Source organism: Perognathus longimembris, chromosome 2 (genome assembly GCF_023159225.1).
Source record: "Perognathus longimembris pacificus isolate PPM17 chromosome 2, ASM2315922v1, whole genome shotgun sequence".
Classification (NCBI taxonomy): Eukaryota; Metazoa; Chordata; class Mammalia; order Rodentia; family Heteromyidae; genus Perognathus; species Perognathus longimembris.
This window is the reverse complement of record NC_063162.1, coordinates 121227860-121242462: the sequence shown is the minus strand read 5'-3', so window position 1 is coordinate 121242462 and position 14603 is coordinate 121227860. Positions and strand designations below refer to the sequence as shown.

Here is a 14603-nt window from a genome sequence, read left to right as displayed (position 1 = left end):
CAAGTTGGATAAGAAATGTATGCACTGCCTTACTTATGAAACTGTAGCCCCTCTGTACAGCACTTTGACAATAAAGAAATGGGGAAAAAAAGGAACAAAATAATAGGACTTAACACTCTTGACATCAAATTATTGGTGATAAGGTGATAAGAAAGGTATTAGATGGGTAGACCTAAAGACCAAAATACAGTAATAGAATAGAAAATCTAGAAGTGAACCCGCATCTGAATGACTTACTGATTTTTGCTATAAATACCAAGGTAATAAAATGGATGATTAAATCATTTTTAAACAAATGTGCTGTAACAACCGAATATCCACAGGGGGTAAAGCAAAGTGAATCTGCACCATGTGTAAAATATATACCATATGCAAAACGAGCTTGAAATGATTACAGATTTAAATATAATAGCTAAACACATTGTTTCTAGGGAAAAAAAAACATAAAGGGAAACATCTTTTCCTTGAGTTAGAGAAAAGTTTGTTAAGTCATAAGGAGCTTAAACCATAAAAGAAAAACTTGGTAAGCTGGACTGATCAAAATTAAAACCCTTTTCTTTTCAAAAGACACGATTAAGAAAAATGAAAGGCCAGTTTCAGCCTTGAAGAAAATATTTCCAAATGTATGTCTGATAATGATTCACATTCAGTACATACAAAGAGCTCTTATAATTCAGCAATAAAAAGACAAAGCTAACTTAAAAATAGGCAAAAGATTTGAATAGACACATTACTAAAGTTATGTAAGAGGCAAAGAAGACATAAAAAGAAGTTCAACATCATTAGTCATTAGAGAAATGCAAGTTAAAGTCACAATAGCTATGACTGCATATCAACTAGAATGGCTAGAATTTAAAAGTTGAAAATACCAGTGTTAATAAGAATGTGGAACTGTGGAATTTATATTCTTTACTGGTGGTGATGTAAAATGTTAGTTATTTTGGAAAATGGTTTGACAGTTTCTTATGAAGTTAAATATACACTTACTATCAGATTCCGCAGTCTTATTCCTATCTACCTATCAGAAGTAAAAAGCATCTCCTTATGAAGACTGATGCTAGTATGTTTATAGCAACTTTATTCAGAATAGTTCCAAACTGGAAAGACTCCAAAAGCGTATATAGGTGACACTATGTCCATCAACTTAGTTCTATACTAGTCACATGACCAGCTGAGCACCAGTGTCTCACACCTGTAATTCTAGCTTCTCGGGAGAATGAGACCTGAAAGATAACATTTTGAAGCCAGCCCAGGCAAAACAAAAAGTCCATACAACTTTATCTCCAATTACAGCAAAAACCCATGGAAACATGGCTCATGTGGTAGGGCACCAGCCAAACAAGCAAGCAAGCCAAGCAAGTGTGAGTCCCTTGAATTCCAAATATCATTTATGTGAAACTCTGGAAAAGACAAATCTAATCTACAGTGACAGAAAGCAGATTAGGGATTGACTGACGCCCTAGGAATTTTTTTGGGGGGGTGGGGAGGGGAGAACAACTGAAATGTTCCAGATCATGATTGTAGTTGTAGTAGCATGATGGTATACATATTCCAAAAATACAATTGTACACCTAAAATTGTAGCTCCGTGGAGCTGATTGAAAGGAATGATAACAACATGGTTTAAAAAAAAGTGACAACATCATCTCCCAGTACACAAATACCCTCTCTGCATATTTTCCCCTAGAAAACAAGTGCCACAGTGTACCAGTGGGAGCACTTGTTCACAAGCATAAGCTAAAGGCTCTTAGCGAGATTTCTGATTCTAATTCTGTTTTGCTTAACGTCTCTAAGCCTTCATCTAAGCTATCGTCAGCATTGTTGACCATGTTGACTTTCCATCTGTAACTATGGATTTTGTGCACGTATCAGACTTAGGACACTGAGTCACTTGGTCAGTGATGTTAATCAATGATCATCCATAGGTAAATGTAAAGAGCATGGATTGTTGAACCAGATACACCTGAGTTCCAATGTCATTTTGATACACTACATAAACGTATAAATCATTATTTCCTCTTCTGTAAACCAGGGATTTACCCCAGCAAACTGTATGTCCTATAACAGGAGTTATATGATGTGTGGGAAATGTCTTTACTAAATTTCTGAAAAACTGGAATCATTGAGAAAGGAAACCTCTTAGAGCCTTATCTGTGAATTTGTAAGAAGGAAAAATTACCATCTAGATGAATTCAGGTTGGGCCATGTACTGCAAAGCCACGTTTGTTGGATTTACTGAGGCCATGGAAAGAGTTAATTAGAATTGTCATGTGTCCATAGAAAGGGAAATTAGCTCCAGGTATTTGAGTGCTACCAAGACACATTTCCTGTGCTTTCTCGTGCATTATCTCTACTCTTATAGACCACTTTTCTTCCCAACAAACTCATAGGCCATTAGAGAGGGATGGAGACTCGTTTCTCTAAGCTCAGAAAACCTAAGGGTGGGTGTGGATCACCCAGCTTGCCTCAGGGTCTTCTCATGAGCCAACAGCCATGGTGCACTATGACTGTCTTGCCTTGGTTGCATGCCCATGCTAGGCCTGTCAGTGGCCTACAGAAAAGCATGCCAGCCTCCATTTTTTCAATTTTTTAAAATTTTATTTTATTGTAAAGGTGATCTATAGAAGGGTTGCAGTTACGTAAAGTAATGAGTATATTTCTTGTTGAACTTAAAACCACATTTTCAGAGGAAAGATAAAAGGAATATTTTCTCAAAAAGGGTAAGGGCATTTAAGGGAGACCAGCAAGTTATGCATAATTGTGCATAACTTCTTTACAAAATATAATATCAAAAATGCTCCTGACATCAGTGAACAAATAAAAACAGTAGGCTATTATATTAATTCTTGAAAAGACTCATTCGTCTCAAACAAAAAGTGCCTCTTCAAATACATTCAAATATCTGACCTTCTGTTTTCTAAGAGATTTCTGGCTAAGATTATCTCTTCCTGAAAGGCAAAAGTAGTTGATATGTCCTATGATGTAAGAATTTTCCCAGAATGAAAATGTTGCCTCAGAGGGACATAGGAACAAACAGATCAAGTTAGCACGCGAAGAGATGATTGGGGAAGAAAGCCAAGAATTCTAATGTGATTAGAGTTGTCCACAGAGATTGGTTCAGAAGAATCTATTAGTGGAAAGCCAGGTTAGAAAATAACATGGGAGTTGGGATGGTCAGCTATGTAGGAGTCAGGCATCCTCCAACATTTAACCCCTCAACAGATTCTTTTTTAGTTCCTAAATATTGCTCAGATCAGCACACAATCCTCCATATCCACTGTCAGCACTGAGTTTCACAGCTACCACCATCTTCCTCATTGACTCCAGATCTATCCTTATCTGCCTTTCCCTCTCTATTCCAGTCTCTCTCCACACTGCTGAAAATAGGAACCTGTTTTTCCCAGCTGAAAATAGGATCCTATCTCTTCTTTACTGAAAAGCCTGAAATATTTTTCTACTGCTTCTAGGACAAAAACTAAAATCCTGAATATACCAGTAAGTCCCTTCTTCAGGATGTGATCTGACCCTCCTGTCCTACTTCATCTAATAGTTTCGTCTTGCATGTTCTAACTGCTAGCTACACTAACCTATCATCAGTTCTGTGCCTGTTATCCACTACTCCAGAACCTTTGCACACACTCCTCTCCATGCTGAACTAGTCTTTCCATGCACATTTACTTAATCCTGCCCAGTCCTTGAAAAAGTTGGTTAGGCATTCTGTATTCGGACAATCACTGGGTCAATTCTTGGTCAGTCATCCTTGTGAGACTTTATAGCTTTGCTTCGGAGCACCTCATTCAGTCTGCAATCATCCCTTACCCAGTAGGAAAGTCCCTGCTGAACTGTCTAATCTGAGGGCAAAGACTACCTCCAACTGTGGTTATGTTACCAGCATAGACAAAAGACGCAGTAAATATTTGCCTAATGAATGAGTGGAGGAATCAGAGCTATCTCCTGAAAGAAGATCTAAAAATATGAGAATTTTTTTGCTTTATTTTGTTCATAAAGGAAATAAAACACTTAGAAAAACATGTAGAAGTAACTCTCAGATTATTTGGTTGTGGAGTAATATGAAGACTTCCCATTGGGTGGGGAAGCCAGGTTGAATTAAGAAGATGAATAGCTTTGGCTTCACCCTAATAGTTCAAGTTGGGGGTAAGAGGTAGAATTTCAGGTTAGGAGGAACAAGTACAGAGAAATACCCTGTAGTTTTGGCAATTGAGACATTACTGCTTTCTCTGGTAAATGGAATTTTTGTGGCCCGTGGAAGGCAAGACCCAGACGAAAGGGAGTTGAATATGTGCAGTCATTTCCTAGAGCTGGGGGAATAAAAAGAGAAAGGTGAGGTAACTAAAGTAAAATGAAGAAATGAACAAAGGGTGCATTTGTGTGAGTGAAAAAATAATTCAAGAGCCTTGAAACCACAAGAGCTCCTCGAGATGTTTGTGTAATTGAATATAATTTATCTGGGATTGAGAGGAATAATAATCAAAACATTTTTCACTTAAGTCCATCTGGAGGCCTAGGAAATTATACTCTTGATGGTGGCCTAGGTTCAGCTGTGCCCTTGTCTTGTCCTCAAGCCGGAGGCTGGAAGGTTGTTTTATAGAACAAGCATGGAACACAAAGTATTAAATGAATTTCACTGTATTCAACATGCCCAACAGGATACCATCCTCCTTGTTTGGCAGGAAAAGGGCTCAGCATTTGGAAACTCAGCAGCGCGTTAAGTATTTTAATAATCATTGTTGACACACAAAACATATGGCCTTTGTAAACTCACTGGGTCAAGTGTTGAGTCGTCTTTTAAGGTTGCTAAAATTACTTTTCCAAACTTCAAATGAAGTTTAATTAGGGCTTGTATCAACCTATGTTCATTTATGAATCTTATGTTACCAGCAAGTGAAATAAATTTTCTCCTAGGATAACAGGGTATCAACTGGTTATTTCAATGTAAGAGAAAGACTGAAATTCATACGTCTGCAAAAAATATTACTTTGTAGTTGGTGAGAAAATCTAAATTTACATAGTAGCATACCCATCTTTTATTTGCTTCGTAATTCTCAATCACATTTAAGACCTCTCTTCAATATTGCCTCTTCTTTGAGCCTTCATGTTCTCTTTACTCACTGCTTACATCACTTACCTGGGGCCATAACAGCATGAAGTAAATAACACTAACATATAATGGCTTAAGACAATAAGAATCTCTTTACTGCTCACAAGTCTATGGTTAGCAGAGTGGCTATCTGGGCTCATATGTGTTGTTGGACACCTATTGGGCAGGGAGGGTCTCTGTTAATAATGGCTGGGGCTCCCTAGAACTGGGTCCTCCTCATGTCTGTGCACATCTCTCACTCCCCTCCAGCTGACCAGCCTGGGTATATTCTCATGACCAGCACAAAACTCAAGAGAAAAAGTAGCAACACATTAGCATTTAAGCTTCCAGTGTTAGCCTCTCATTGGCCATAGCTCAACCACATTGGCTGTACTTAGAGTCAGAGTAGGAGGATGGTGACAAAGGAAGGCTGTTAGCTGAGGCTTTAATGTCATCATCCTTAGAAACTCTCCCATCCTGCTACTAACCTTAATCATTTCTTTATTGATGCTCCCTCTGGTCTCATTCTCAGCTCTATTGTTGCGTCTTCCTCATTGTGCTGGAGTATACATGCTGACTTGACAGTCCTTCTCAGTGTTAGAGGTCCTGATATCAATGTGCATTCATTCTTAACTATTTGTTGACCACCTGTCATGTTTCTTATTCCTCTGAAGACACTCCAGATCAGTGCATTGGTCTGGATATAATAGGCACTCAGTAAGTGTGCTTAATAAATGCACATGTGAAGCTCACTGCCTACATGCCTTGCCTTTCCTCTCAGAGAAAGGGCTGAGGATAGGTGCCTTTCATCTGTTGATGAGGGCTTCCTGGCCCACCCCACTGGTGACCACGGTGTGTGTGTGTGTGTGTGTGTGTGTGTGTGTGTGTGTGTGTGTGTGTGTGTATGCATGCGCGCGCACATGTACACGCAGTGGGAGGCTGTAGGATGTAGTGACAATCCCAGCTGCAAAACATTCCCCTCTTCTCCAAATTCCCACCTCTCCTTTCTAGAAACCAGGTATCTCTTTGTTGTCTCCCTTCTCCCCTCAAAATAGGGCAGAAAATCACTAATGCTTCATTCATATAAATGCTTTTATAGTCAGAGCTTCCAAGAGTTGAAATGATAGTTCTAGTTCTTTAGTGGGAATTGATTGTACTGCAGGATTATTTCAGCTCAAGATATGATCAGCTTGTGAGGAGCTTATGATTGCTGTTCTCTGATCTTCCCAGCTCTACAGACAGAGATGAGAGGGGAATTCTTTTTTTTTTAAGTTTTTATTATAAAACTGATGTACAGAGAGGTTACAGTTTCATACGTTAGGCATTGGATACATTTCTTGTACAGTTTGTTACCTTGTCCCTCATACTCCCCTCCCCCCGAGAGGGGAATTCTTAGGACATTATTTATCTTGATAGCTCTAGGTGTTATTCCTATGGTATCTATTCATACTGGGCATTTATTCTACCAAAATGGTGTGAAGTGGACAGTTTCATTGTTTCTCAGTTCCATAAAGTCTTACAGGGAAGACTTATGTTTCTGAATGAATTGTGGTTTTGAACTTTTTGACTTATCAGGGAGTAGTGTAACTATGTTGGGAAACATAGTAGAATAGCTTTGGGATCAGTCAGGGTGACTTTGAGGGCCAGCCATGTCTGAAAGTCAGCACTAGTGCTCAGAAAGACAGCAGTAAGGTAGAATAATGCTGATAGGCAGTAAGGAACTGTGTCAGTCAGAAAACTTGTTTCTATTACTCTATTTTTTCTATTATTATATTCTATTATTCTCCCATAATATTGTAAGCTGTGAATATGTTCATATCAATAGTAAACTAATGTATTTATGCCAAATAATCTACAGGTTCATGTTCATAGAAAAATAAAACATTAATTCTGAAACTACTTTAATCAATAAGTTATTGTATTTAAAAATTTGCAAAGGTTATACTTAAACATGGACTTCTTGAAATGGCCCGAAAAAGTTCTTCATTCATCCAACAAGTATGTTTTCAGTAACTCTTTGTACAAGGTTGACAGATGATGTAGTGGTGAACAAGATAGACTATGGGCTACGGGTAGAGCTTGGTTATAGAGTACTTGCCTAGCATTCACATGGACCTGGGTTGTGTCCCCAGAACCAAAAACATAAAACTAAACCCCAAAAACATAGAACTAGACCCCACCTGGTATCATATGATAAAAGATCAGTAATGAGTTATTTCTTACATTCAATTCCCTATTATCGCAACTTCATAAATTATCTGAAATAAGTTAATATTTGAACTCATCAAGGTGAATACATTAAATACATACAGCTTTTTATTAATCATACCTCAAATATATTCGAGTGACCCTGGATTAGTGAAGGGGGAAATTTTGACTTCATAATTTTCAAGATAGCTGTATTAGATTTTCAAACTTGCTATTTTTCTTATGGAACAATATACAGATTAGCTCCTGGAACAGAAGAAGGGCCTTCATGGACAACAGGTAAAAGCCAAGTGAAGCCTATAGATTAGTAAATAAGATGTGTCGATGATTATTTCCTCATTTTTGCAAATGTTATAACGGATGAAAGGATGTTACATTAGGAAAGTTGAGTTAAAAATGTAGGAGAAATCAACTTCCAAATTAGCTTCCATAATTAGGAAAACTATGCAACAAACATATTCCCTGTGTGTCTCCAAATTTCTCCTTCCTCCCTTTTTAACATTTGTCTAAGAAAAATATAACTAGAATGATACATCAACTATAAAACAATAATTTTCTATACTCTCATTTCTATACTCTTCATGAAGTAAAGAATGGATGTTGTTGGATCTTTTCATTTGTCTAGAGTCATTTTTTCTTTATGTAAAAGAATTTCTATTAGAGGTCCTTTTTTCACCTACATATTTTAACTACTTTGAGTGGTTCAGAGATTCCATTTTACTTTCCTAGGTACAGACACAAGTACGCCTTGCAAAAAAAAATTTTGACAAATTGAAGATGGATGTGTGTCAAAAAGTGGATCTTCTAGGAGCGAGCAGATGCAATCTCTTGTCTCACATGCTAGCAACATATCAGGTAACAAAGCAACATTTGTAATGAGCAAAGAATGGAATGAGGCTTAGATAACATAAAACCAATGTTTGTATTGAATATATGGCTTCTGGGTTATGGTGTTCTGAATCTCTTTCTCATAATTTACTTGCCCCATGTCTGGCTTCTTGGTTCCACGGGTTAATCAAACTGAGCTCCATACTAGCCCTTGTATACAGCGGAATCTACCACTTCCCTGCATTAACTATGAGATTCCCTTCAACTTGGAGTGCCTTTCCCCCTTTATCTGTGCCTTTCCAAGCTCTTCTCTTTTTGATACACCAGACCAAATGTCATGGTCCTCTAAAATGTTGGACTCATTTCCTCACCCTTGGTTTCCCCATTGTACTCTGCCCTATGTGCACCTTGTATTTCAGCCAAACTAAAGGCCTCCCCCAATTCCCTTGACATTGTTGCCTACATCCCATGGCACACGTTCCTTCTTCATGGCCATTATCCAGTGCACTTGGTTTTGTCTCCCCTGATAGTCTGAGTTCCTTCAGCATGATATTTGTGTCCATCAATAGTGCTATTGAACCCCAATTGAGTGTGGGATGCCAAGTACTGGGTGTTGTGGGGGATATGAAAATTAACACAACCAGATTCCTTGTTTTCCTTGTTTAAAGTTTAGGAAGTAGGACACAGGAAGGTCAGACTGTATTTCCCAAACCTCTAGGACAGAATCGAGTACACTAAGTGAAAAAAAAAAAAAAGTTCTCAGAAAGCCATTCGTGTTTGAAGAGGGAGAAATCAACCCAGTTGAATGATCACAAGGCTAGATTAATGATTAGCACTGGATTTTGGATGGATTAGATGAGACAAAGAAAATGGAGAAGAGAGAGTTCCAGGTGGTGGGAGCAGACTGTGCCGTGGGAGGCCTTTAGTTTGGCTGAAATACAAGGTGCACATAGGGCAGAGTACATGGGGAACAAAGGGTGCAGAAATGAGTCCAAATTATATTTTAGAGGACCATGAAAGCCAGAGAGAAGCATACTTCTATGGGGCCCACAACTCTCTCTGGGCATTCAAAACATCATTAGATTTCCTGTCTCTCTTTATAGACCACTCTGCTTCATTTCTGGGAGAAAACCTCTCACACTATGGCAGCCGTCCATGAGAGCTTCAGAGGTTATCAACCTTATGAGTTCACCACCCTGAAGGTATGAAGGCTGGAAATGGCCATTAACACGCTTTATTTAAAAAAAATCAAGTTCTATTTAGATATAAGCAATGTCTATTACAGTGCACTTCATTATTTCAAGACTCCAAATGCTAACATGTCCAAGTGACTTACATCTATAATCCTAGCTATTTAGGAAACTGAGATCTGAGGATTGCAGTTTGATACCAGTCTAGGAAGGAAAGTCTGTGAGACTCCTATCTCCAATTTCACACACACACACACACACACACACACACACACACACACACACACACACACACACACACACAAAAACCCAGAAATGGAGCAGTGGCTCAAGTGTTAGAGCATCAGCCTTGAGGGAAAAAGCTAAGAGAGCAGCACCCCAGGCCTTGAGTTCAAGCCCCTCAGTATTGGCACAGAGAGAGATAGAGTCAGAGACCCCAAAGAAAGAATCATGTTCCCTGGCCGAATCTTCTATACTACATCCCTATCAGGTGCCATGTTAGCCCACTGCATTCCACAGACATTGAGCCTCATTGCACATGTTACTGTTATTGGTCTTCCTCTTCTAAAATACTTGTTTGTCATTGCCACAGTGGGGACTGTCCAAGTATGATATAGTCGGATGCTTTCTGTTTTCTTGTTTTGGTGGTATTAGGATGGCATCCAGGGCCTCGCCTGTCATTTTTAAAATATTCAATTCAGATATACTCACTTGAGAAAGTACATTTTTTCCTCTTTTAATTCTGAAAAATATTTTATTCTGAGGATACAATCCAATATATAGTTGGATTTTTCCCATAAGTAATATTTCCTCACTGAAAAAGCAACATAACACTCAAGGACTTCTCCACTCATGAAGAATATGGGCACATTGTCTTATTCTCAATACTGACACCAAATTGGAACTATATTCTCTTTAGTGGGTATTGGAAAAGAAAGCGTATCAAGATAAGGAAGATATTTGGAGGGTCCAAGAGGACCTTTTAGAATGGCAAAGAGAGCAGTGGGATACTTTGTAACCAGGTCATATCTTTGAAGGAAAAATATCAAGCAAAAACTAGCTGAAGTTTGTCTTGAAATTGCCTTGTTTTCCTGAAAATTTGTAAGTGTTTTACACAATAATACATCAAACCATTAGAAAGGGTTTTTGCCTTAAAATGCTTCTTTAATTTTGAGGGTTTTATGTCCTGCATCTACAAAAGTACTAAGTAAGAAATCTTTATAGGCCTTGCCTTAAATCAAGGTCACAGGGGAACCCAAGAGAGTAGTCCACTTGTCCTGGGATGCAGTAGACCAAGGACAGCTGGCCACGAATTTGTTCTTCCTAATCTACACCTTGCCCACTCATTGGTGCCCACTGACATGCTGTGTGGCAAATACATGTAGAACATGTATCCTCCTGTGCTGTCAACTGTAAGCCCTTAAAAGGAGGGGCCTTTTCTTTCTTTTTTGTCCTTCTTTGTCTCTCCAAAAGGTCTGCACACAATTAGTCAGTAGCCTTCATTACTGGGGCAAAGTGCTATTGTTGGTAGGGGCTGCATTTCTCACCTGTGATCTGCTTTCGATGCCTTCAGAAGTTGCCATTCTGATCAAGGGAGAGTGGATAAAAGTCTAATTCTCGCTATTCACAATTATTATACCACCCTGAGCAGACCGTAGACCAACCTTCCATAAAGCACATTCAGGTCATCCCATTTTATCTTGTATCTGGCAACAAAGGTTGCCTGTCTTCTGAAGGACAGTTCTATGTAACACAAGTTGGCTTGGTGGAAGATGAAATGGTGCCTTCCCTAAGAATAGTTCACATGAACTTCATGAGTTTGTTGCATATAAAGTGCAACATAAATTCATGACATTGAAGTTGTGCCACAAGCATGGAAGTACCCATATGTGTGTCCCTGGCCTCCTGTGCTGAGGAAAATATGGCTCCTTAATTTTTGCCATGCTATTTTACCCTGCAGAGAGGATCAAGCTGATTATGTGAGAAGATTTCTGGGCATTGAATTTATTGAAAGTTTGACAGTCGTGGCCCAGGACATAATTGCAATTACTTTGAGCAGATGACTCTCTATTATCTTTTATATCCCCAGAGCCTTCCTTAAATTATAGTTGAAATAATAGTGCATACTTTATTTGTAATCTTAGTAGGAGTCACGTATCTATTAAAGTATAATGGTATTATAGTAATATGAAGTATCCAGAAACTGTCTCAAATACAAATAGCATTTGTAGGATGCTATTTACCTAGGTTTTCAGTATGACACAGTAATATTTTCAAGCAGAAAATTAATTATTTTATATAGATTCCAAGATGATATAATCAAATCCTGTTATATACGAGCCATTATATGTTTTTATAAATAGAGGAACTTGCATATCAAATTGTCTGCCACAGAACATGAAAATGAATGCCTTATGAATCATGATCAATCATGAGGATATTTGAATTCCTTGCCCTCTTACACCAACATTCTTTTAAAATATATATTCTATATTTATAAGATTTTTATTTATTAAGCTTTCTTTTAATACATATAATTTGAGGATGCTGTCTACAATCATGGATATTTTGAAATTTAAATAAATGTTTTCATGATTAATTTGTTCTCTGGGTTTACGTAAGCAAATAGCCCCTTAAATGCCTTTTGGGACTCTGACTGGAAAGAAAACATTGTCTTTGGAGAGAGTTGCCAAGCTCTGTTAATAAAAAGCAAGCCATTTGTTTTCTTTGCTTCAGGGTGTATTCTGAGTGTTGGTAATTGTGCCACTGCAGCTGTATTTCCTGACTGTTAGTTTTATGCTTGATGAAGGATGATAATTAATGTGTTAAACACTTGGTGTATCCTGTTAAGAGGGGGAGTTTTGCGGCAGAATTACAGAGATGTATCTCATGCTGTTCAAAGTTCAAAGTTTTATTTCAAGTGACTCGTTCTCTAAGAAGTATATAAAAAGGTTGTTTTGCAGGTTTTTGTTTCTTTTCTTTTCTTCTTTGTGCTGTTACTGGGGCTTAAACTCAGGATCAGGGCACTACCCCTTAGCTTTTTCTCTCAAGGCTAATTCTTTTCCACCTGAGCCACAGTACCACTTCCAGCTCTTTGGTGGTTATTTGGAGAAGTCTCATAGAATTTCCTACTCAGGCTGGCTTTTGAACTGTGATTCTCAGATCTCAGGCTCCGGAATTGTTAGGATTGCAGGCATGTGCCACTAGTACTCAGCTCATAAAAAGTTCTTTTACAAATAATTCCATTTCAGAAGCAAGCAGCTTGCAAAACTTCTAAGTGGTTGTTGTGATGTTTTGTGAGGATTTTGTGGTTAAGTTATTGCTTTGTTGCCTGGGCCTGATATGATTATATTGATTCTATCTTTATGGACGTATTCCTTCATTGTTTTAATTTTATGATAGATTTTTGTAGTACTTGGCTGTATGAAAAAGTTAACCTTGATGTTTATTAAAAAAATTTTAATTTTTAACCTGGCAATTGTAACAGCTCAACTTTAAAGTGGAACTGCTATTTTCTGAGTGGTTTCCAATAAAAGAAGCAATCCCTTGATCTTGTATTGCCAAACAACAAACACTGATTCCTTGCTGCATACTTTGCATGAATTATCATTAATGTATTAATGTTACACTGGTTCTAAATCATCTGGGAATCATTTCACATGGTAGGAATTATCAAGTCCCAAGGATAAGAATGGAATGCTGCTTTCCAGAGCTTGGAAGCATTGTCCCTTTTTTGAGAGAGTAATTTACACTAAGGGTTAAAAACACTTTTAAGGAACGAAATGAAATTCCGTCTCATTAGGATAGTAGTACCCTGTCTTAAATTGCCAACCCTCAGATGTGGTTGTGTTTCCTTCATCCTTCTAGGATGTTACTTCCTTACACATTTCTCTATGGATGCAGAACAGGCCTCAGCCCCCAAATTTAGAACCAGCCCTGTAAGAGTTCAAGCAGATTTTCCCTGCAAAACCTAAAGTTCTATTTATGTCAATGACCACTTCCTCCTCAGATCTGACAGGCTGGTAATGTGTTGGATTGGGCTTCTTTAGAGAGAAGTGGGGATTGGGTGATCAGCAGTGGGAGACACAGCCTCTAGAGGCTGGTTGAGGGGGGAGCATGTCCTTCTGCATTTGCAGTTGTTTGTTTTGTTGGAGACAGGGTCTTACCGTGTAGCCTACATGACTTCCATCTTTTGATCTTCCTGACCCAGCTACCAAGTGCCAGGATTACACATGTGCACCACCACAACTGACTACATTTGGGGGTGGGGGAGATAACTGCCATCTAAACTTACATGCTAGACAAGCACTCTACTCTTTAAGCTCTGCTCTTTTTACTCTATTTGTTTTTTGAATAGAGTCTCAAATTATTCCTGGGCTAGCCAGGACCACTCTGCCCATGCTTCATGTCAGTCTGGGATGACAGGTATGCACCATCATGCATTATTGATTGAGATGGAGTCTTAAGACTATGTTTTCGCCTGAGCTGCCCTCATGCCTCTGTCTTTTATCTCTGCCTTGCAAGTATCTGGGATTACAAGTATGAGTCATTGCATCCAGCATTGATTTGTGCATTTTTAAAGACAGAGTGCTTGAATTTAATGAAGGATGTCTAGTAGCAAAATACATTCCTATGACACAGCACCGTAGTTATAGACAGAACACCTTTTTTGTGTTCTCTGGATCTATGATAAGGCAAAACAAGTAAAGGCATAAGATTGGGGGCCAGCCAATCCTGAGTATAAATCTTGGTCTGCCAACACACAAGACAGTAGTGATGAGAGAGGTGATGGTGATGAAGGTGGTGGTGGTGGTGGTGGTGGTGGTGGTGGTGGTAAAGGTGGCAGCAAAGTTGTTGAGATAGTAGTGCAAATGGTGAGAATGACCAGGAAATAGTTAAGATGGAGCTGATGCGGCAGTCATGGTGAAGATTCCATTGACTTTCAGAGTGGATCCAGACGTCAGCCATGGAGAGCAGACATGCAGGACACTTTATGAAATAGCTCCATTCAGTAGTCCAGTTTGAGTCACTGTCTTACCATTTTCATCTAAGATAGATTTATGTGAGTTTCACAGTCCAGGCTGAGAATGGCAATACACAAAAGATCTCACTAGGCATGGCCTCAGGGTACCCAGCCCACTCTCTACTTGATTTCATAGACTCTCTGACAGCTCTGTTCCCAAACTTGTCTTTCAGGCATTCAGGCCTTGGTCTGGACTCACACAGTTCCCACCAGGGAAGGGAGAGGGCTGGGCTGGCCTGCAAGCTAGAAAGGCAGGA

The 14603-nt window shown here is 38.8% G+C and overlaps 1 protein-coding gene across 4 annotated transcripts in view; it reads left to right on the top strand.

The window, feature by feature from the left end:
- The window catches only part of Ica1 (islet cell autoantigen 1), a 137953-nt gene that overhangs the window by 88397 nt on the left and 34953 nt on the right, over nucleotides 1–14603 (top strand). For all 4 annotated transcript variants that reach the window (XM_048340079.1, XM_048340078.1, XM_048340082.1 and 1 more), the window contains 2 exons: nucleotides 8035–8160; nucleotides 9237–9335. In XM_048340079.1, the coding sequence (XP_048196036.1) occupies nucleotides 8035–8160; nucleotides 9237–9335 (225 nt within the window). The remainder of the gene's footprint in view (nucleotides 1–8034; nucleotides 8161–9236; nucleotides 9336–14603) is intronic.